Below are 21,861 nucleotides of genomic sequence, written 5' to 3' on the forward strand. Positions count from 1 at the left end.
CAGATGGTGAGAAGCACAATACTCTTAGCCGGGAATTGGTGGATTCGGGATTTGAATCCTTTGTCTAATCCTGGCCCTGCCCTGTGGGATTCTCTGCCAGGGGAAAGAAGGGGGTTGTGGGTGATGGCAGGTGTCTTTTGGTGGGTTAACAGCATCGTCGTCGGACAGCGAGGAGGAGCCAGCAGCCTCGGAGAAGCAGAAGAAAGTGCGGCCCATGTACCTGAAGGACTACGAGAGGAAGGTTATCTTGGAGAAGGCAGGGTATGGAGAAGGCCTACATCCCCACCCGCTGGTTCCCAGTCCTGTCAGGTCTATGGGGGTCTTAGGGGCAGGGAGGAAAAAAGCTGGCAACTTGGGCTGGGCGTGGTGGTTCATGTCCATAATCCCAGCACTCTGGTAGGCTGAGGCAATAGGATCGCTTGAGGACAGAAGTTTGAGATCAGCCTGGGCAACATACCCCGCCTCTACAAAAAAATTAAAAATTAGCTGGGCGTGATGATGTGTACCTGGAGTCCCAGCTACTCAGGAGGCTGAGGCGGGAGGATTGAGCCCAGGAGATGGAGGCTGCAGTGAGCTATGATCAGGCCACTACACTCCAGCCTGGGCAACAGAATAAGACCCTGTCTCAAAAAGAAAAAAGGCCAGGCATGGTGGCTTATGCCTGTAATACCAGCACCTTGGGAGGCTGAGGTGGGCAGATCACCTGAGGTCAGGAGTTTGAGACCAGCCTGGCCAACATGGCAAAAGCCTGTCTCTACTAAAAATATAAAAATTAGCCAGATGTGGTGGCGGGCGCCTGTAGTCCCAGCTACTTGGGGAGGCTGAGGCAGGAGAATCGCTTGAATCTGGGAGGTGGAGGTTGCAGTGAACCGAGATCATGCCACTGTACTCCAGCCTGAGGGATAGAGCAAGACTCTGGCTCCAAAAAAGAAATGCTGTCACCCATGATTGGAAAAGAAAAGATAAAAAAAAAAAAGAAAAAAAAAAAAGGCTGGAAACTCACCAGAATCGCAGGTACCCCTGAGAGCAGGGGCCTCAGTGATTCCATAGCCCTCCGATGACCCCCGCCAGCCGGTGCTTGGAAGAGCCGCTCCACATGGGCACGGGGACAGGTGGGCCCTAGAAGATACATTCTGAAGACCCCACTTTTCCTTTACAGCAAATATGTCGACGAGGAGAACTCAGACGGGGAGACTTCCAATCATAGACTCCAGGTGGGTGGGGTGGAGGCTGGTGTGGGGGGCTGAGGGGCCCAGGGCTGGCCTGAGACCTATGGCCCTCTCTGCAGGAGACATCATCGCAAAGTTATGTGGAGGAACAGAAACAGCTCAAGGAAAGGTGAGGCTGGGTGGGTGGGAATGGCCCAATGGAGGAAAGTTGAGGCTCGGGTTGGATAGGCATGGGTTCAAATTGAGCTCTGTCACTTTCTATGTACCTCAGTTTCCTCATCAGTTAAACGGGGTTAATAACATCACAGCACTGCTCTGAGCTTGTTGAAAGGAGAGCTCAGGGCTTAGTACATGGGATTAATTTTGGGGCAGCCGGCCGGGTGAGGTGGCTCTCGCCTGTAATCCCAGGGCTTTGGGAGGCAGAGGAGGGAGGATCACTTTAGCGCAGGAGTTCAAGACCAGCCTGGGCAACATAGTGAGACCACGGCTCTACAAAATAAATGTTGGGGCAGCAGACAGGGGCCAGCCTGCCTGTCCTGAGGCTTGTTTTCTCTCGTGGGCAGCTTCCGGGCATTTGTGGAGGACAGTGAAGACGAGGACAGCGCTGGGGAGGGCGGCTCCAGTTTGCTGCAGAAACGTGCCAAAACCAGGCAGGAGAAGGTGTGTACCGGGGCCTCACTGGACTGCTGGGGACAGGGCGGCGGGTGGTTGGGCATCTGCAGATGCTCAGTGCTAGCTTTCCCCCAGGCCCAGGAGGAGGCCGACTACATCGAGTGGCTGAAGGGGCAGAAAGAGATTGGGAACCCAGAGTCGCTGAAGGAACTGGTGAGTTCTCACGCATGGCCGCTGATGGAGTAGACCGTCCGTTCTGCCTCCATCCAACCCATGTACAGAGATAACCCTCTGAAGATGGGATGTGCACATCGCTGGGCCTCAGCTCCTACATCTCTTTCAATGGGGATAGGGTGGGCGCCGTGATTCACACGTGTAATCCCAGTGCTTTGGGAAGTCAAAGCAGAAGGATTGCTTGAGGCCAGGAGTTTGAGATCAGCCTAGGCAACAACAGCAAAACCACTCTACAAAAAAATGAAAAAATTAGCCAGGCATGGTGGCACGCGCCTGTAGTCTCAGACACTTGGGAGGCTAAGGTGGGAGGATCTTGTGAGCCCGGGAGGTGGAGTCTGCAGTGAGCTATGATCACACCACTGTACTCTCACCTGGACGGCAGAGCAAGACCCTGTCTTGAAATAAAAAAAAAATAAAAAACCAAAATGGGGCTAATGTCACCTACTCCAGAGGCTGGCTGTGAGGGACCATGCCTGCCCTCCTTCCCTGTCCCTCATTGACCAGAGTCCTGTCTCCTGTCACCCCCAGACCCATCTCAAGGAATACTGGAACGACCCTGAGTTGGATGAAGGGGAGCGGTTTCTGCGGGATTACATCCTCAACAAACGCTACGAGGAGGAGGAAGATGAGGAGGAAAAGGAGGAGGAAGAGGAGGGGTGAGCCACTGCCTCTCCCCAGGGCCTAGATTTTGGGTGCGCTTCCTGACGTATTCCCAGGCGGCACTGGCCAGGAGGCAGAGGGCACCGTGTGTGTATTTTTTTTCACAGAGGGTGGCAGAGTTAGTCTTCTGCAAGGCAGAGCCACAGAGTGTTGGCTCTGGAGCCAGGTGGCACTGCCACAAATCCTGGTTCTGCTTTGAGACTTCCATGCCTCAGTTTCCCCATCTGTAAAATGAGGACAATAGCAGCGTGCACCTTGTAGGGTTCTTGCGAGGATTAAATGAGTTCGTACGCTTCGCACCCAGGCGTGCAGGAAAGGGGGGCTCGACCTCGCTTGGCTGGCCCCCTGGCGTCATCACATCTTGTTCCTCAGGGTCCCCGGCCCCCCAGTCCAGCTGGCTGTGGATGACTCCTCAGACGAGGGGGAGCTGTTTCTGAAGAAACAGGAGGACTTCGAACAGAAGTACAATTTCCGTTTCGAGGAGCCGGACTCGACATCGGTGTGTGGCTGGGGCTGGGGAGGACTCGGCCCCCGGGGTCCAGGCCCAGGGAACTCCACACCATCGCTGAGGCCCTTCTGGGCTTTTCTGCTTGTCCCTAGGTCAAGACCTACCCACGCAGCATCGCGTCCTCCGTGCGCCGTAAGGATGAGCGCAGGAAGGAGAAGAGGGAGGAGACTCGGGAGCGAAAGAAGAGGGTGAGTGTGGGGGCGGCCAGCTGGGGAGGACCCCCCAGCCCTGCAGGAAAGCCCATGCCCTCCCTCCCTCTGCCTGGGCCTGCAGGAGAAAGCAAAGAAGCAGGAAGAGCTCAAGCAGCTGAAGAACCTGAAGAGGAAGGAGATTCTGGCCAAGCTGGAGAAGCTGCGGAAAGTCACAGGCAATGACACGCTGGGCCTCGAGGAGGGGGACCTTGAAGATGACTTCGACCCCGCCCAGCACGACCAGCTCATGCAGGTGCGGCCCTCATCCCGGCCCACCATGACGCTGAGCTCACACAAATGTGGCTCTCACTGGGCACAGTGGCTCATGCCTGTAATCCCAGCACTTTGGGAGGCTAAGGCAGGCGGATCACAAGGTCAGGAGACAGAGACCATCCTGGCCAACATGGAGAATCCCCATCTCTATAAGATAAAAAATTAGCCGGGGTGTGGTGGCAGGCGCCTTTAATCCTAGCTACTCAGGAGCCTGAGGCAGAGAATCGCTTGAACCTGGGAGGTTGAGGTTGTAGTGAGCCAAGATCGCACCATTGTACTCCAGCCTGGGCTACTGGGTGAGACGCCGTCTCAAAAAAAAAAGACCTTAGCCGGGTGTGGTGGCACATGCCTGTAATCCCAGCTATTCCGGAGGCTGAGGCAGGAGAATCGTTTGAAACCAAGAGGCAGGGGTTGGCGGTGAGCCGAGATAGTGCCATTGCACTCCAGCCTGGGCAACAAGAGCGAAATTCTGTCTCAAAAAAAAAAAAAAGACCCGGGACCTGAGTAGTACACCAGGTGTTGGGCACCGCAGGGGCAAAGGCCTGTAGAAAGGCTAACTGTGGATGTGTGGAAGTGAATGGCAGCTAGTACATCACAGGGTAGAGAGCAGGGCAGTTGGCGGAGGGTCCTGGACATGCAGGGTTCCCCCACCTCAGGAGCTAGGTCCTGGGAGGGCTCTGGGGAGTCCCACGAGCTGCAGGAGGAATAAAGCTGCCATGGAGGGGCTCATTGGCATCGTGGGGGCTCAGCTCCTCTGTCTCGAGTGGGCCCTGGTAACCCCCAGCCCTGACCCTGCAGAAGTGCTTTGGGGACGAGTACTACGGGGCCGTGGAGGAGGAGAAGCCGCAATTTGAGGAAGAGGAAGGGCTTGAAGGTGAGATCAGCTGAGGCACCGGACTGGGGACTGGGGACTGGGCCTGAAGCCCAAGGTCCCACACTGGCCCCACCTGTCTGTTCTCTCTGCATCCAGATGACTGGAACTGGGACACGTGGGACGGGCCTGAGCAGGAGGGAGACTGGAGCCAGCAGGAGCTGCACTGTGAGGACCCCAACTTCAACGTAGGTGTCACCGGTTGGGGGAGTCCCAGGGGCCCTGATGGAGGGCTGGTGGGATCTGACCTGTGCCTCCTGGCAGATGGATGCTGACTACGACCCCAGCCAGCCACGGAAAAAGCGTGAAGCCCCCTCGACGGGCAAGAAGAAGCGCAAGTCGCCCTTCGCCGCGGCCGTGGGGCAGGAGAAGCCAGTGTTTGAACCCGGTGAGGCCCAGGTGGGCAGGCCGTGGGTGGGCAGGGGGCTCCGCGGGGCCTGGCACAGCCCGGCAGCCTGGCTCTGTCTCGAGCAGGGGACAAGACGTTTGAGGAGTACCTGGATGAGTATTACCGGCTGGACTACGAGGACATCATCGACGACCTGCCCTGTCGCTTCAAGTACCGCACCGTGGTGCCCTGCGACTTCGGCCTCAGCACTGAGGAGGTAGGGGCCCCGGGCGGGCAGAGACACTGCAGAGGGCACCTGGTATGTGGAGGGGTAGAGAGCTGGCCCTGACCCAGTCTCTGTTGCTCAGAAATGCCACAACATGGCAGTCTCTTTCTTCATCTAGAAAATGGTAATATTTGGCTGGGCGCGGTGGCTCACGTCTTTGGGAGGCCGCAGCACTTTGGGAGGCCAGGACAGGTGAATCACCTGAGGTCAGGAGTTCAAGATCAGCCTGGCCAACATGGTGAAACTCCGTCTCTACTAAAAATACAAAAAAATTAGCCAGGTGTGGTGGCTGGTGCCTGTAGTCCCAGCTACTTGGGAGGCTGAGGCAGGAGAATCGTTTGAACTCAGGAGGCAGAGGTTGCAATGAGCCGAAATTGCACCACTGCACTCCAGCCTGGGTGACAGAGCAAAACTCTGTCTCAAAAAAAAAAAAAAGAAAAGAAATGCTAATAGTCCTAATGACAGTACTAATAACATTACCTTGCCTCATAGGTAACATTACTACCTTCTACAAGGTGGGGGCTTAAAACAGTGCCTCGCACGTGGCACGCCCCGTAAATATTACTTCTTTTTTTTGAGACATAGTCTCGCTCTGTCACCCAGGCTGGAGTGCAGTGGTGCCAACCTCCTGGGCTCAAGTGATCCTCCTACATCAGCCCCCCAAGTAGCTGGGACTACAGGCATGTGCCACCATGCCCAATTAATTTTTTTTTTAATTAAAACTATTTTTTGTATAGATGATGTTTTACCATGTTGTGCAGGCTGGTCTCAAACTCCCTGGGCTTAAACAAGCTTCCTGCTTTGGCCTCCCAAAGTGATGGGATTCTGCATGTCAGCCACCACACCCAGCCAATATGACTTTTTATTTTTGTTTATTTTTTGATTGATTGGTTGAGACAGTGTCTTGCTCTGTTGCCCAGGCTGGCATGCAGTGGTGCAAACTCAGCTCACTGCAAACTCCGCCTCCCAGGTTCAAATGATTCTCCTGCCTCAGCCTCCCCAACTAGCTGGAACTACAGGCATGTGCCATCATGCCCAATTAAGTTTTGTATTTTTAGTACAGACGAGTTTTACCATATTGGCCAAGCTGATCCCGAATTCCTGACCACATGTGATCTGCCTGCCTCAGCCTCCCAAAGTGCTGGGATTACAGGTGTGAGCCACCAGGCCCAGCCAATATTACTTTTATTCCTGTCAGTATGTATCAGCAGCAGTCTGGCTGGTAAGACTTGGTAGCAGGGCTGGGCACACTCACTCACACCTGTAATCCCAGTACTCTGGGAGGCTGAGGCGGGAGGATCACTTGAGCCCAGTAGTTCTGAGACTAACCTGGGCAACATAGGGAGATCTAGTCCTAGCTACTTGGGAGGCTGAGGCAGGAAGGTTGCTTGAGTCCGGGAGGTTGAGGCTGCTGTGAGCTGTGAGTCTGCCACTGCACTCCAGCCTGGGCGACATAGTGAGACCCTGTCTCAACAAAAGACTTGGTGTCCTCTGGAACCAGAGGGCCCAGGTAGGTTCGAGCCCTGGCTTGGCTACTCACCAGCTGTGTCTTTGGACAAGTGATTCCCCCATCTGTGCCTCAACTCCCCATCTGTAAAATGAGACAGTAATTAATAACACCCCAACTTTGGTGACTATGGAAGGAACAGAAATGAGACCAAAGTGTGTGGCACTGCCAGGCTGCAGGCACCTACTATCCCTGACTGATGACAGCTGAAGGTGTGTGACCGTTTTCATGGTCAGTAAAAATAGCTGATGTGTACTGAGCTTATACCATCGGCATTCACTCACTTCCTCTTTCTGATGCCCTTCCGGTAGGTTTGGAAACAGGCCTGGAGGCTGGGAATGACAGCCTCATATGTAACTAAGAAGCCTGGGGGTTGGCAGTGACCCCTGCCCGTTCTGAGGCCATGGCTGGGTATGGGTGACGGCTCAAAGGCCCTGGGGCTCAAACTGGAATCAATTCAGCCAACTTCCCAGCCACGTGGCCTAGGGCAAGGATCCGTTCTCTGAGCCTCAGTTACCCCATCTGCTGACCTCTACAAAAAATATTGGCCTCTGTAGAGATCAGCTGTCTCTGGCCATCATGGCAGCCCTGCTGGGTGGTAGCAGCATTACCGGTTTGACTAATGACGTGACTTAGGCTCAGGGAAGACCCTGCCTGGGGAATATCACAGCAGGTCCCCACTCTCCCTTCCCACGCAGATCCTTGCTGCTGACGATAAGGAGCTGAACCGGTGGTGCTCCCTGAAGAAGACCTGCATGTACAGGTGATGAGGCGGGGCGGGGCCAGGTGCGCAGGGGGCGGGGCAGAGCCAGGCGCGCTGAAGGCAGCGCGGGCAGCCCCGGGTACTTCCCAGAGCACCTAACACAGGGACATCTGACTGCAGGTCAGAGCAGGAGGAGCTGCGGGACAAGCGGGCATACAGCCAGAAGGCCCAGAACTCACGGAAAAAGCGGCAGGTCTTCAAGTCACTCTGCCGAGAAGAGTAAGCAGTGCTGGCTGGGGAAGCGTGGGTGGGGAGCCCGCCAGGCCCAGGCTTGAGTCTTGGCTCTGTCAGCCTCTTGTTGCATGACTTTGGGAATGCAGCGCCCCCTGCTCTGAGACCTGGGTTCGAATCCTTCATGGGCACCATCATTGTGTGACCTTGGGCAAGTCGCTACCCCTCTCTGGGCCTCTTTCTCATAAGATGGAGATAGAGACGGTTCTGCCTTATCAGGTTGCCGAGGATGAAATGAGTTAATTCTCGTAAAATTTTTAAGATGTGGTAAATGCCCCATAGGTCTTAGCTGTTATTAGGACTGCTTTCACCCAGTCTAGAAGGCAGGGGTGATAGGAGCACAGTTTATTTAAAGCTAAAATGAGGCCAGGTTGTGCTCCCGTCTATAAGCCCAGCACTTTGGGAGACTCAGGCAGAAGACTGCTGGAACCCAGGAGTTTTCGGCTGCAGTGAGCTACGGTAGTGCCACTGCACTCCAGCCTGGGCCACACAGCAAGACCCTGTCTCTAAGGAAAAAAAAGCTAAAATGAGTTAATTGATGTGACTAGGTTAGGGCAGGCCCAGGCACAAATACCAGAATCCTCAGCCTCACAACCTAGCCTTTGGGTTCCGTAGAGAAGCCCTGGCTTTGGCCTGAGACCCAGGTCTGAATCCCCAGGCAGGCCCTCGGTCGCTGCGCGGCCGCTTCACTATGCCCCTCTGTTCCTTGCCTGTAAAATGGGGCATGCGTCCTCAGGAACAGGCCTGATCTTGACAGGCCTGGGCTGAGCCCTGACTTTTCTCCCTCAGGGCAGAGATGCCCGCGGAAGCCACAGGGAAGCCACAGAGAGACGGAGCCGGCCCACAGAGGCAGCTGCCAGGGCTTGATGGGGCTGGCGGGAAGCGGCCCCGGCCGGAGAGTCCCCCAGCACAGGAAGAGGAGGCCCCTGTATCACCCCACAAGAAGCCAGCCCCCCAGAGGCGAAGGAGGGCCAAGAAGGCACGGCTGCTGGGCCCCACTGTGATGCTTGGTGGACGCGAGTTCAGCCGCCAGAGACTGCAGGCCTTTGGCCTCAACCCCAAACGGCTGTACTTCCGCCAGCTGGGCCGGCAGCGGAGGAAACAACAGGGGCCCAAGAACAGCTCCTGAGCACTGGGAGCAGGCAGGGGCCTCAGGCTCCTCCCCTCAAATCAAGCCCTGGACAGGTCTCGCACCCACAAGTACCATCTGCTGCAGAGAACCTCTCATCTGTGGCCAGGAACACCTGTAATCCCAGCACTTTAGGAGGCTGAGGTGAAAGGATTACTTGAGCCCAGGAACTGGAGACCAGCCTGGGCAACACAGTGAGACTCCATCTCTACAAAATGTGGTGGCACATGCCTGTAGTCCCAGCTATTCAGGAGGCTGGGGAAGGAGGATCACTTAAGGCCAGGAATTTGAGGCTGCAGTGAACTATGATTGCACCACTGCACTCCAGCCTGGGCGACAAAGCAAGACCCTGTCTCTTAAAAAAAAAAAAAAAAAAAAAAATTAAACACGTGTAGCTGCGGGTAAGGAAGTCGTCCCATTTTATGGATGTGGAAACTGAGGCTGACTTAAACTTCCCGTGACTTGGAACTCTCATCTCGAGACACCTCCCAGACCTCACATCCCCTTAGAACGCTGCGCCCAGCCACAGCCACGATCAAGTCACACAACTTTATTGGCCCCCAGCAGCCACAGTTCCCCCAAGGGGGCTTTGGGACAGGGAGGGCCCAGGCGTCCAGTGCAAACTACAGTACGTGAGTCAGGCCCTGAGGGGGGTGCCCGGGGTCCTCCCTCCCTACCCTGCCAGGAGGGCCCCGCTGGTGGGAGACAGGTGCATGGGCTCTGTCCCTGGCTGAATGGCCCCAGACTGGTTGCAGCTGGGCTTGAGGGGCTGAGAACAGGAAGTTCTCACTGCCAGAGCTCAAGATCCCACACTCGACATGACATAAATAAAAAAATAAATAGTGTTGCATCTTTTCCCTCATCCCCTCCCTTTATAAAAACACAAAGTCCTCAGAGCTGGGGCGTTTGGCCCTGAGGAGCCGCCCTGTGCGAGGGAGCCGGAGTGTAGGCTGGGAGAGCTGGGAGCAGAGGTCGTCCAGGCTGTGGTCCTGAGCATGGCCCTCGGCCAGGGTGAACATGGGGTACCGCTCCGTGGCTGAGGAGGAGCCGAGGACCTGGCGGGAGGAGGGAGACAGGCTCAGCCACAAACAGTGCCAAGCCATGTTCCTTAGCCCAGGTTTATTTAGCAGGTGCTTCTCAGGACCGCCTCTCCAAGACAGGGCAGCCAATCAGCACCCTCCATCCCCTGGCCACAGTGATTGGCTCAGCCATGAGCATGTGACCCAGCTCGGCCAAAGACTGACAGTCATGGGATTTTTGCTGCAAAACCCACGTTCCCCTTCCAATGACCAGAGGGTGGGTGCCCAGAAGGGCTGGTGGCCATCTCTTGCCCCCATAAGGGTAGAGCCCTGGTCGGACAGCAGGGCCAAGAGAGGTTTTCTACCACTTGAGCCCCTGGATACAGCTGCCTCCAAGGGGTGACGCCCTCAACTCGCAGGACGGCCTTGACCTAACAGTTGGCTTTGGCGTTCCCACCTTTTCAGGGGTGGACCCCCAGCCTGGAAGCAGCACCCCAGCTCTGCTGGACTCGAGGCCTCTGTTTCTCTTTCACCCCCAGCCCTGCCCGACCACCCCCCTCACCCCACTCCAGCTTTCCTCTTGCTCACCCTGGTCAGCTCTGAGCAGAGTGTCTCAAACTCCTTCCTGTCTCCAGCATAGAAGCCCACAGTACAGCTTGGGTCCATCTTGGCGAAGGCCATCTTGCGGGGCGAGGTGCAGTGGAAGGACTGGAGCAGACAGATGAGGGAGGCTCAGAGGCCCCTGCCGCCCACCTGCCACGGCCCCAACCACACACTGGGGCTCCCACTCACCTCCAGGGGGAAGTCGGCCTGACTGACATCCACAGTGGGCTGGCAGTAGTGAGGGTCCAGGTACAGCAGGAAGTCATCTGCAGGGGGTGCAGGTGTGAGTGGGGGTGCGGTGGGGCGTGGGGGGAGTGAGGAGGGGGTGGGCCTACCTTGGTAGCCAATGAAGTACAGTGAGTGTCGCGGTTTCCCGCCCATGATGCCCAGGCACAGCTCGCAGCGCAGAAGTTCCTGCAGGGAGGAGGGTGGGCAGGTGCTGTCAGGCAGCCACTCAACAAACGCTTAGCAAACGCCTCCTCCGTTGAGAACCCAGCCTCTGGAGGGCAGCAGTGATCAAGACCACAAAACCCTTGCCCTCAGGAGCTGACATCCTAGTGTGAGAGACTAACAAGGAAGACGATTACATGATTTTTTTTTTTTTTTTGAGACAGAGTCTCACTCTGTTACCCACCCTGGAGTGCAGTGGCCCAATCGGCTCACTGCAGCCTCCGCCTCCTAAGTTCTCCTGCCTCAGCTTCTCAAGTAGCTGGGATTATAGGCACCTGCCACCACGCCCGGGTAATTTTTTGCATTTTTAATAAAAACGGGGTTTCACCATGTTAGCCAGGCTGGTCTGGAACTCCTCCTAACCTCAGGTGATCTGCCCACCTCGGCCTCCCAAAGTGCTGGGATTACAGGCTGAATTGCGGTAGCACGATCTTGGCTCACTGCAACCTCCACCTCCTGGGTTCAAGCAGTTCTCCTGCCTCAGCCTCCCGAATAGCTGGGATTACAGGCATCCGCCACCACGCCCAGCTAATTTTTGTATTTTTAGTAGAGACGAAGTTTCACCATGTTGGCCAGACTGGTCTCAAACTCCTGACCTCAGGTGATCCACCTGCCTCGGCCTCCCAAAGTGCTGGGATTACAGGCATGGGCCTCGATGCCCAGTCAATTACATGATGTATCTCATGTGTTAGAGGTGATTAACTATATGGAAAAGAATAAAAGAGGGAAGGGAGCCTTGTGATTTTAAGTAAGGAGGTCAAATATTATCACTCTTTTAGAATTTGTCTCATAGGTTTTCTGGTTCTCACTGGAAAACCTCCCATGCAAAAAATATTTTAAAACAGGAGCCAAGCAGTGGTTCATGTCTGTAATCTCAGTACTTTGGGAGGCCGAAGTAGGAGGATCACTTGAGCCCAGGAGTTCAAGACCAGCCTGGGCAACATGGTGTGACCCTGTCTCTACAAAAAAAAAAAAAAAAATGAGCTGAGTGTGGTGGTACGTGCGCCTGTAGTCCCAGCTACTCAGGAGCTGAAGTGAGAGGATCACTTGAGCCGGGGAGGTCAAGGCTGCAATAAGGTGAGACCGCACCACTGCACTGCAGCCTGGCTAACAAGAGACTCTGAATCAATCAATCATAAATAAGAGAGTCAGGATAGGCCCTACTGAGAGATGATGGAAAGAGCTGAAGGATTTCTTTTGATGGTTAGTGTTAGTAAAATAAATGAACAAATATTTAAATAACTAATAAAAAATACAAAAGGAGCCGGGCGCGGTGGCTCACGCCTGTAATCCCAGCACTTTGGGAGGCCGAGGCGGGAGGATCACAAGGTCAGGAGATCAAGACCATCCTGGTTAACACAGTGAAACCCCCATCTCTACTAAAAATACAAAAATGAGCCAGGAGTGGTGGCAGGCGCCTGTAGTCCCAGCTACTCGGGAGGCTGAGGCAGGAGAATGGTGTGAACCCAGGAGGTGGAGCTTGCAGTGAGCCGAGATTGTGCCACTGTACTCCAGTCTGAGTGACAGAGCGAGACTCCGTCTCAAAAAAAACAAAAAACAAAAACACACACACACACACACACACACAAAGAGCCACCTGCATCGCTGCTGAAAGAGCACTCCAAGCAGCAGGGGCAGCAAGTGCAAAGGCCCTGAGGCAGGAGTGTCTGAAACAGGTGAGGAGGCCTCTGCAGCTGGAGCAGAGTGTGGGAGAAGGATATGAGGTCAAGGCGAGAGATGACCTTAAGAAGGTGGTGGGGACAAATAGTGCCAGGCTCTGTGGGTCACTGGGAAAACTGGCTTTTATTCAGATGCAAATACACAGGGGACTTTCCAGTCTCAGGGTCTCTGTCTTGTTGTTCCTCTTGCCTGGAGCACTTCTCCTCTGGCTCCTCATTTGCCTGGTGGCTGCAGAGGGGCTTTTCTAGGCTCTGCTGCTACCCTCATCTGCCCTTCACTGGGTTACTGTGTTTTTAAATTTGTGTAGAGGCTGGGCGCGGTGGCTCATGCCTGTAATCCCAACGCTTTGGGAGACCGAGGTGTGTGGATCACCTGAGGTCGGGAGTTCGAGACCAGTCTGGCCAACATGGGAAAACCCCATCTCTGCTAAAAATATAAAAATTAGCTAGGCATGGTGGCGCACGCCTGTAATCCCAGCTACTTGGGAGGCTGAGGCAGGAGATTTTCTTGAACCTGGGAGGCAGAGGTTGCAGTCAGCCGAGATGGTGCCACTGCACTCCAGCATGGGCAAGAAAGCGAGACTCTGTTTTCAAAAAAAATTGTGTAGAGATGGGGGTCTTACTATGTTGCCCAGGCTGGTCTTAAAAGATCCTCCTGCCTCGGCCTCCCAAAGTGCTGGGATTACAGGTGTGAGTCACTGTGCCTGGCTTCATTCCAAGTGGTGATGCCACTTTGGTTACAGAGCCACTGCTGAGCATCCTCCCATCAGAATGTCTGCTCCTAGCGGGCACACTCCAAATTCCTGCCTGTTTTGTTCCCCTCTGAACCCCCAGCAGTCGGGACAGTGGGGAGCACACATAGCAGGTGCTCCATAGTATCAAAAAAGAAGGGATGGGCTGGGCGCAGGGGCTCATGCCTGTAATCCCAGCACTTTGGGAGGCTGAGGCGAGTGGATCACCTGAGGTCAGGAGTTCGAGGCCAGCCTGGCCAACATGGCGAAACCCCATCTCTATTAAAAATACAAAAGTTAGCCAGGCATGGTGGCACGTGCCTGTAGTCCCAGCTACCTGGAAGACCTAGGCAGGAGAATTGCTTGAACTCGGGAGGCGGAGGTTGCAATGAGCCAATATTGCACCACTACACTCCAGCCTGGCTGAAAGAGCAAGACTCTGTCTCAAAAAAAAAGGGATGGCTGGTGCAGTGTGCCTCATGCCTGTAATCCCAGCACTTTGGGAGGCCGAGGAGGGCAGATGACCTGAGGTCAGGAATTCAAGATCAGCCTGACCAAAATGGTGAAACCCCATCTCTACTAAAAGTACAAAATTAGGTGGGTGTGGTGGCGCTTGCCTGTAATCCTAATTACTTGGGAGGCTGAGGCAAGAGAATCGCTTGAACCCAGGAGGCGGAGGTTGCGGTGAGCTGAGATCACGTTATTGCATTCCAGCCTGGGCAACAAGAGCAAAACTCCGTCTCAAAAAAAAAAAAGAAAAAAGAAAAAAAGAGAAGGATGAGGGCCGCATAAACAGCAGCCCCAACCCAAACTAAACAAGTCTGGAGGGCTCCCAGGTGGAGGCATCCTAGAATTCAGCTGAACCTACCTTCACACAGGGCACATACACGGGGTTGAGAGTCTCGCCACCCAGTCGCACGGGCACCAGGATGACCACAGACTTCCACTCGGCTGTGGGGTCTGGCCTGGCCACCAGGCGTGCCACATCCGCCTTGTACACTGGAGGGACGGGACGGCAGCAGGTCACCTTCTTGCCACCCTTCAGGCCCCAGCGACTCAACTTCACCCTTGCAATTTCTCAGTGGGCAACACTGTCATCACTAATCATCGTTCTAGTGCCCCCCAAACGCCCCCAGAAAATCCCAGGACCTCCAGGCAGGTGTGGACATCCCCATTTTACAGAATGGGCAACTGAGGCCCTGGGATGTAGACCAAAAGTATATACAGTGGAAAGAGGCAGAGACTGTTCTCTCAAGCTCCTCCCCAGCCCCAGGCCTGACAGGTCCTCAGTGACTCCATGCCTTGGTTTGCCAATACAGAAACTGGAGCACTGGGCACTCGGCCCCCAAACCAAACATCCTGGTGTGTCCCTCCTCCTCTAGTCCCGTTTACTTGGGCCCATTCTCCTGCCCCCTGCCTTGCAGCTACATAAGCCCATTTCGTGCTCCTAGAGAAGTAGATTAGACCCGTTTTGGAGATGCGGTTCTCTGAAAATCGAATCTTGTCCCAAACACCTACAATCTTGTATAAAAAATTTACAGGGGTGGCCGGGCATGGTGGCTCATGCTTGTAATCCCACCACTTTGGGAGGCTGAGGCAGGCGGATCGCGAGGTCAGGGGATCGAGACCCTTCTGGCTAACATAGTGAAACCCCGTCTTTACTAAAAATACCAAAAAAAAAAAAAAATTAGCCGGGCATGGTGGCATGCTCCTGTAGTCCCAGCTACTCAGGAGGCTGAGGCAGAAGAATCACTTGAACCCAGGAGGCGGAGGTTGTAGTGAGCCAAGATTGTGCCACTACACTCCAGCTTGGGTGACAGAGTGAGACCCTGTCTCCAAAAAAAAAAAAAAAAAAAAATTTTACAGGGGCTCGGCACAGTGGCTCAAGCTTGTAATCCCAGCACTTTGGGAGGCCGAGGTGGGCGGATCACCTGAGGTCAGGAGTTCAAGACCAGCCTTGTCAACATGGTAAAACCCCGTCTCTACTAAAAATAGAAAAATTAGCCTGGTATGGTGGTGTGTGTCTGTAGTCCCAGCTACTCGGGAGGCTGAGGCAGGAGAATCGCTTGAACCCGGGAGGCGGAGGTTGCAGTGGGTCGAGATCATGCCACTGCACTCAAGCCTGGGTGACAGAGTGACCTGACCTCAGGTGATCCACCCGCCTTGGCATCCCAAAGTGGTGGGATTATAGGTGTGAGCCACTGTGCCGGGCCTTTTTTTTTTTTTTTTTTTTAATTTTATGCCAGGATCCTACTCTGTCGCCCAGGCTGGAGTGCAATGGCATAATCACAGCTCACTGTAACCTCGAACTCCTGGGCTCAAGCAATCCTCCCACCTCAGCCTCCTGAGTAGCTGGGACTACAGTATGTGCCACCATACCTGGCCTTATGTCTCTATTCTACCACTCGAGAAGCCCTTAAAGTTTCTTGTTCCAGAGGGAGAGATGGAGAAGAGGGACCATCTCCTGCTGCATGGGCCTTGCATCCTTCCCCAGTGTCCCTCTGCCCCAGAACTTGTTCCAACCTCTGAGGAAGACGAACTCTAAGAATCGGGCGAGGCAGAGTCTGGCTCAGGGTGGGACCCCCGTGATCTTGGCTCCAGCCCCTTACCTGTGCAGTCCTGAGAAACGTACACCACCAGGCGGGTGACCTCGGAGCAGCTCTCCACGGCTTTCCTGGGGGCAGGAGAGAAGGCCTGAGTGCCTGCGGGTACCCAGCAACTCCCGTGATCCCTGCAGCGGCCCTCACCTGAGGATGTGTGCCACCAGCGATGGCCCATACCAGTCACCTGCCTTCTTGCCTGAGCTCTGCCCAAGCTCCACCAGCCGGTGTAGGCCAAAGGGGGCCCGGGGGTGGTCGGCGAACCAGGACACAATCTGCCGGTGCCGGCGTTCCTGCTCCAGCTCAGGGGCACCCTGGGCCCAGCGTGGGGGCATCCAGCGGGCAGGCCCATGGTACCGGCTGGGAGAGGCTGACCCTGACAGCTCAGGGGGGCCCAGGCCCGTGCCCTCGGCCCATGTCCAGTCTGGTGGAATGGAGCACACAGTCAAACAGTGCTAGTGTGTGGGGGGCAGAGGTCCCATCTACACATGCACCGCACACAATGCGAATGCTCCTGAACCCCGTAATTCAACAGAATTTACATATTCCTGAAACTTATCCTTATCCTTATTTATTTATTTACTTTTTGTTACTTAAAGACAGGATCTCAGCCAGACACGGTGGCTCACGCCTGTAATCCCAGCACTTTGGCAGACGGATCACTTGAGGCCAGGAGTTCAAGACCAGCCTGGCCAACATGGTGAAACCCCTTCTCTAATAAAAAAAACAATACAAAAGGTAGCCAAGCATGGTGGCAGGCACCTGTAATCCCAGCTACTCAGGAGGCTGAGGCAGGAGAATTGCTTGAACCTGGGAGGCAGAGGTTGCAGTGAGCTGAGATCTCTCCACTGCACTTCATCCAGGATGATGGAGGAAGACTCAGTCTCAAAAATAATAATAATAATAATAATAAAATAAAATAAATAAAGACAGGATCTCACTGTCATCCAGACTGGAGTGCAGTGGCACGATCACGGCTCACTACGGCCTCTAAATCCTGAGCTCAACAGATTTTCCCGCCTCAGCCTCCTGAGTAGTTGGGATCACAGGCACATGCCACCACACTTGGCCAATTTTTATTTTTATTTTTATTTTTATTTTTTTTTTTTTTGAGATGGAGTCTGGCTCTGTCGCCCAGGCTGGAGTGCAGTGGCCGGATCTCAGCTCACTGCAAGCTCCGCCTCCCGGGTTTACGCCATTCTCCTGCCTCAGCCTCCCGAGTAGCTGGGACTACAGGCGCCCACCACCTCGACTTGGCCAATTTTTAAAATTTTTTTGTAGAGACAGTAGTCTTGTCATGTTGCCTAGGCTGTGTCGAACGCCTGTGCTCAAGTGATCCTCCTGCCTTAGCTTACTAATGTGCTGGGCTTACAGGCATGAGCCACCACACTCGACCTGTTATTGTTGCTGGAGTCTCATTCTGTCACCTAGGTTGGAGTGCAGTGGCAGGATCATAGTTCACTGCAGGCTTGAACACCTGGGCACAAGCAATCCTCCCACCTCAGCCTCCCAGGTAGCTGGGATTACAAGCATGCACCACAGTGCCCGGCCAAAACACTTTTTTTTTTTTTTGAGATGGAGTCTCGCTCTGCTGCCCAGGCTGGAGTACAGTAGCACGGATCTTGGCTCACTGCAACCTCCACCTCCCCGGTTCAAGCAATTCTCTGCTTCAGCCTCCCAAATTACAGGTGCCCACCACCACACCCAGCTAATTTTTGTGTTTTTAGTAGAGATGGGGTTTCACCATCTTGGCCAGGCTAGTTTTGAACTCCTGACCTCATGATTCACCCGCCTCAGCCTCCCAAAGTGCTGGGATTACAGGCGTGAGCCACCGTGCCCGGTGAAACTTTTTTTTTTTTTTTTTAACACAGAGTCTCCCTCTGTTGCCCAGGCTGGAGTGCAGTGGTGTGATCTCGGCTCACTGCAACCTCTGCCTCCTGGGTTCAAGCGATTCTCCCACCTCAGCCTCCTGGGATTACAGGCGCGAGCCACCACAACCGGCTAATGTTTGTATTTTTAGTAGAGATGGGGTTTCATCATATTGGCCAGGCTGGTCTTGAACTCCTGACCTCAAGGGATCCACCTGCCTCAGCCTCCCAAAGTGCTAAGATTACAGGCATGAGCCACCGTTTCAGCTGAAACTCTTATAAACAACTCTCATCTCTCCAAAATTTACTTGACACACAATTCTAACGTGACTTTGAACTCTTAGTTTGCAAGTAATTCTAATACTGCTGATATGGCGGTTGACCGTGTACTCCGAGTGCACCCCTTCCCTGCCATGGCTCACCTCTGGGCAGGAAATGTAGCAGCAGGCCCTGTGCCAGCATCATCTGGCCACTGCGTAACATGCACCCCCAGCCACAGTCCGAGGTCAGGCAGCCCCCAGGAAGGGGTGGGAAGTCCCGGCGGTATGTGAGCCACAGGCGGGACACAAAGTCCCGCTGGAAACGCTGTATGTCACCTACAAGAGCGGGTCTGTCAGCTGCCACCAGGGACACTCGGGCGGGCGTGGAGAGGCCTCCCCCAACCCAGGTCCCAACCACCAGCTCACCCTCGCCCTCGAAACGGTAGCGGCGGCCACAGAGGTGGATGCTGGAGATCTTGCTAAAGCTGGTCCGGCTTTTAACCGCCCAACCTGGGGAGACGTAGGGGCAGCGCCCAGCGAGATGAAGCACTTGCATGACAGCAACAGCGCTTCCATTCCCCCATCTGTGAAATGGGCACGATCCTAGTTCCTATCTCCGGGGTGGCTCTGGGGACTCCGTGCAACAGCCCTCTAAGTCGGAGGTGGGGCCCCCAGTGACAGTTACAGGAGTGTCCACCGTCAATTCAGGATGAAGGAAGGCAGTTCTGATTATTGTACCCATTTTACAGAGAGGGGCAAAAACGGAGGCGCCAAGAATGAAAGGATCTTGCCCAAGGTCACACAGGGGAATGGGCGGAGCTTGAAAACACTGTCTATTGGACCTGCCACAGGTCCACCCTGGGCAGGGCAGGGAGGGGACCCACAGGTGACTCAGGACGGGAACAAGGGTGGGATAACTGGCAGGACCGGGATCTGGTTTTCCTCAAAGGCCCCCGACACCTCCACGATCTCCGGGCCCCTTCCTCACCGTACTTGACGTTGTTCCAGGCTGTCAGGAACTTGGCCTTGAACTTGTCCACTTCGTCCGGCTCACTCTGGCCAGCCCCGGGAGAGCCAAGAGCGAGGCCGCTGGCTCCGGAGGGCCCCAGACCGTTGGGGTCTGGGCCTCGGGGACCCCGCGGCCTGCGGGCCTCGGGCCGGCGGCGCGCGTCCTCCGGGCTGCTGCTCCGGTACTGCGCGGCGGCCGGCGACACTGAGTTCATGGACGCGCCGGGAGGGCGGACCGAGGGCCCAGGTGGGGGCCTGTGGTCGCTGCCCCCCAAGGGCGACCCGCGGCCGGTTCACGGGGCCCTGGGAAGGCGCTACTCGGCCCCCGTCCTCAGGGTCCCGGGCCCGGCACCAGCCGCCACTTCAGCTGCCATAGCCATCGCCATCTTAGCGGGCCAGGACCCCGGATGACGGTGGGCGTGACCAAGCCAGACGGCCCGCCCCTCCCCGCCCCTCCCCGCCCTCTCCCCGCCCCAGCCGCCTTTCCTGCCCCGATCCTGGGTCGCCAGGCGGGGACCTCAAACCCCGACGCCTCCCCGCGGCCTCCCCACGCCCTCCTTATCACACCGCCAGGAGCGCGACAGTCCCTTCAGGCCCTTATCGGAGGCAGCAGAGCTGGGGAGCCCCCGCCCCTGGCCCCGCCCCTAGGTCCAGGACTGACCTGGCAGGCGCCCAGGTGAGACTGCGCACCTGCTGCGCCCGCCCCGCCACCCGAGCGCACCTGCGCGGGCTGCGGACCCAGAACCCGCCCTGGGCTGGGACCAAATCGACTAGTGTGACCTCCGGGGCAAGTCACGCCGCTGTGCCTCAGTTTCCTCATGTGCAAAATAGGGCTGGAATACACGCAACAACATAGACGAATCTTCATGAGAATTATGCTCAGGGAAAAATATCCACGGGTAGGCAGGCGCGGGAGGGAGGGATGAATAAAGTGCGCCAGGGAAGTTTTTTTCAGTGTTTGTTTTGTCGAGACAGGATCTGGCTCTGTTGTCCAGACTGGAGTGCCGTAGTGCGATCTCGGCTCACTGCAACCACCACCTCTCAGGTTCAAGTGATTCTCCTGCCTCAGCCTCCTGAGTAGCTGGGATTATGGGCGCACACCACCACGCCCAGCTAATTTTTGTGTTTTTCTAGAGACAAAGTTCCACCATGTTGGCCAGGCTGGTCTCAAACTTCTGACTCAGGTGATCCGCCTGTCTCAGCCTCCCAAAGTGCTGGGATTACAGGCATGAGCCACTTCGCCCAGCCAGGAAAACATTTTAAATGCATCTAACTCATAAAGATGTATGGGAATGAGCTGAATTTATCCATGTAAAATGCTTAGAGTGGTATTTGAGGAACAGTTGGGGCTCAATGAGAGCCAACTGCATGATGACAATGCAGTGACCCTGTGAGCCATGGAGAGGGTGGCCTCTAGTGGCCAGCCCCAGGGCTCCGTCCTCAGCTTTCTGGAGGAAGTAAGAGAAATATTTGAATGAGGGTGTGATCCAAGAAGAAGGCACAAAAGGGTCAGTCACCTCCGACTTTCGTTTTTTCACGTCTCCTCCCAGACCCCTTCAATCACAATTGACCCCTTTCTCTTTCCTTAATTTATTAATTTATTGATTTATTTTATTTTTTTGAGACAGTCTCACTCTATAGCCCAGGCTGGAGTGCAATGGCACAATCTCAGCTCACTGCAACCTCTGTCTCCCAGGTTCAAGCGATTCTCCTGCCTCAGCCTCTGGAGTAGCTGGGATTACAGGTGTGAGCCACCACACCCAGCTAATTTTGTACTTTTAGTAGAGACGGAATGTCACCATGTTGACCAGGCTGGTCTTGTACTCCTGACGTCAGGTGATCCGCCCACCTGGGCCTCCCAAAGTGCTGGGATTACAAGTGTGAGCCACTGCAACCAGCCAAGTGCGCCCTTTCAGATATCACCCTTGCACAATGATTACCACTCTCAAAATTCTCCCCCATCTCCACCCTTGGCCTCCTTCTCTTTCCTGTCTTTTTTTTTTTTTTTTTTTTTTTTTACCCACATGGGAGTAGTTATCACAACCTTACTGTCTTTGTCCCCTTGGGCTGCTTTGATAAATACCATAGCCTTGGGGGCTGAAACAACACACCTTTGTTTCTCACAGTTCTAGAGGCTAGAAAGTCCCGGATCAGGGTGCCAGCATGGTTCTTCATGGAATTCTCTTCTTCTTCTTTTTTTTTTTTCTTTTTTCTTTTTTTTAGACAGAGTTTTGCTCTTTTTGCCCAGACTGGAGTGCAATGGCGTGATCTCGGCTCACCACAACCTCTGCCTCCCAGGTTCAAACCTCTGCCTCCCAGGTTCAAGCAATTCTCCTGCCTCGGCCTCCCGAGTAACTGGGATTACAAGCGCCCACCACCACACCTGGATAATTTTTTGTATTTTTGGTAGAGACGCGGTTTCTCCATGTTGCTCAGGCTGGTCTCAAACTCCTGACCTCAAGTGATCTGCCTGCCTTGGCCTCCCAAAGCGTTAGGATTACAGGCGTGAGCCACCGCGCCCAGCTGGTTTTCTCTTCTTATATCCTCTCGCATGCCTTCCTTTCTTTCTTCTTTTATTTTTATTTTTTCTCAGTCTCAATCTGTTGCCAGTACTGGAGTGCAGTGGCATGATCTCGGCTCACTGCAGCCTTGACATCCTGGTCTCGGTCGGGCTCGGTAGCTCACGCCTGTAATCCCAGCACTTTGGGAGGCCAAGGCAGGCGGATCACAAGGTCAGGAGATCAAGACCATCTGGCTAACATGGTGAAACTCCATCTCTACTAAAAATACAAAAAATTACCCGGGTGTGGTGGCAGGCACCTGTAGTAACAGCTACTCAGGAGGCTGAGGCAGGAGAATGGTGTGAACCTGGGAGGCGGAG

At 54.9% G+C, this 21,861-nt stretch overlaps 4 protein-coding genes and 1 non-coding gene across 6 annotated transcripts in view; 3 read left to right on the forward strand and 2 right to left on the reverse strand.

Annotated features, from left to right (window-relative positions):
- The window catches only part of KRI1 (KRI1 homolog), a 74,522-nt gene extending 64,898 nt beyond the window's left edge, over nt 1-9,624 (forward strand). The window contains exons 5-20 of the mRNA XM_050770241.1: nt 153-261; nt 1,160-1,214; nt 1,289-1,338; nt 1,733-1,829; nt 1,917-1,994; nt 2,544-2,671; nt 3,048-3,174; nt 3,276-3,371; nt 3,457-3,627; nt 4,446-4,521; nt 4,618-4,706; nt 4,783-4,906; nt 4,993-5,123; nt 7,338-7,402; nt 7,523-7,621; nt 8,423-9,624. Of these exons, the coding sequence (XP_050626198.1) occupies nt 153-261; nt 1,160-1,214; nt 1,289-1,338; nt 1,733-1,829; nt 1,917-1,994; nt 2,544-2,671; nt 3,048-3,174; nt 3,276-3,371; nt 3,457-3,627; nt 4,446-4,521; nt 4,618-4,706; nt 4,783-4,906; nt 4,993-5,123; nt 7,338-7,402; nt 7,523-7,621; nt 8,423-8,762 (1,835 nt within the window). The 3' untranslated portion in view covers nt 8,763-9,624. The remainder of the gene's footprint in view (nt 1-152; nt 262-1,159; nt 1,215-1,288; nt 1,339-1,732; nt 1,830-1,916; nt 1,995-2,543; nt 2,672-3,047; nt 3,175-3,275; nt 3,372-3,456; nt 3,628-4,445; nt 4,522-4,617; nt 4,707-4,782; nt 4,907-4,992; nt 5,124-7,337; nt 7,403-7,522; nt 7,622-8,422) is intronic.
- The window catches only part of SLC44A2 (solute carrier family 44 member 2), a 238,175-nt gene that overhangs the window by 90,802 nt on the left and 125,512 nt on the right, over nt 1-21,861 (reverse strand). The gene's annotated exons all lie outside the window — the stretch shown is intronic.
- LOC126942503 (hsp90 co-chaperone Cdc37) overlaps nt 1-21,861 on the forward strand; it is a 185,881-nt gene that overhangs the window by 24,410 nt on the left and 139,610 nt on the right. The window contains exon 1 of one of the 2 annotated variants that reach the window (XM_050770159.1): nt 2,994-2,997. The exons of the other annotated variant lie outside the window; for it this stretch is intronic. The gene's annotated coding sequence lies outside the window, so the exon portion shown is untranslated. Of the gene's footprint in view, nt 1-2,993; nt 2,998-21,861 lie in introns of those variants that run through there. 2 annotated transcript variants of the gene reach the window in all.
- Nucleotides 9,298-19,375, reverse strand: ATG4D (autophagy related 4D cysteine peptidase). The gene is made up of 10 exons (XM_050770496.1): nt 18,961-19,375; nt 18,399-18,482; nt 18,135-18,308; nt 15,992-16,268; nt 15,854-15,918; nt 14,113-14,243; nt 10,720-10,798; nt 10,574-10,650; nt 10,370-10,489; nt 9,298-9,817 (listed from the first exon to the last, which is right to left on the reverse strand). Exons 1-10 carry the CDS (start codon nt 19,193-19,195, stop codon nt 9,635-9,637), a joined length of 1,425 nt encoding a protein of 474 aa, XP_050626453.1. The 5' UTR covers nt 19,196-19,375; the 3' UTR covers nt 9,298-9,634.
- On the forward strand, nt 11,594-11,655 carry LOC126943654 (U7 small nuclear RNA). The gene has a single exon (XR_007721795.1). It is a non-coding gene; the product is annotated as a U7 small nuclear RNA (small nuclear RNA).

The sequence above is a fragment of the Macaca thibetana genome, chromosome 19 (assembly GCF_024542745.1).
Source record: "Macaca thibetana thibetana isolate TM-01 chromosome 19, ASM2454274v1, whole genome shotgun sequence".
Lineage (NCBI taxonomy): Eukaryota > Metazoa > Chordata > Mammalia > Primates > Cercopithecidae > Macaca > Macaca thibetana.

Bases quoted from the DNA above. Each gene is read 5' to 3' on its own strand.
- ATG4D (XM_050770496.1), bottom strand. From the start codon at position 19,195: ATGAACTCAGTGTCGCCGGCCGCCGCGCAGTACCGGAGCAGCAGCCCG. The intron at 10,799-14,112 runs GTAGGTTCAGCT...TCCTCCCTGCAG, and splicing joins TGTATGTGCCCTGTGTGAAG to GAACTTCTGCGCTGCGAGCT. The intron at 10,490-10,573 runs GTGAGTGGGAGC...TGTCTGCTCCAG, and splicing joins AGGCCGACTTCCCCCTGGAG to TCCTTCCACTGCACCTCGCC.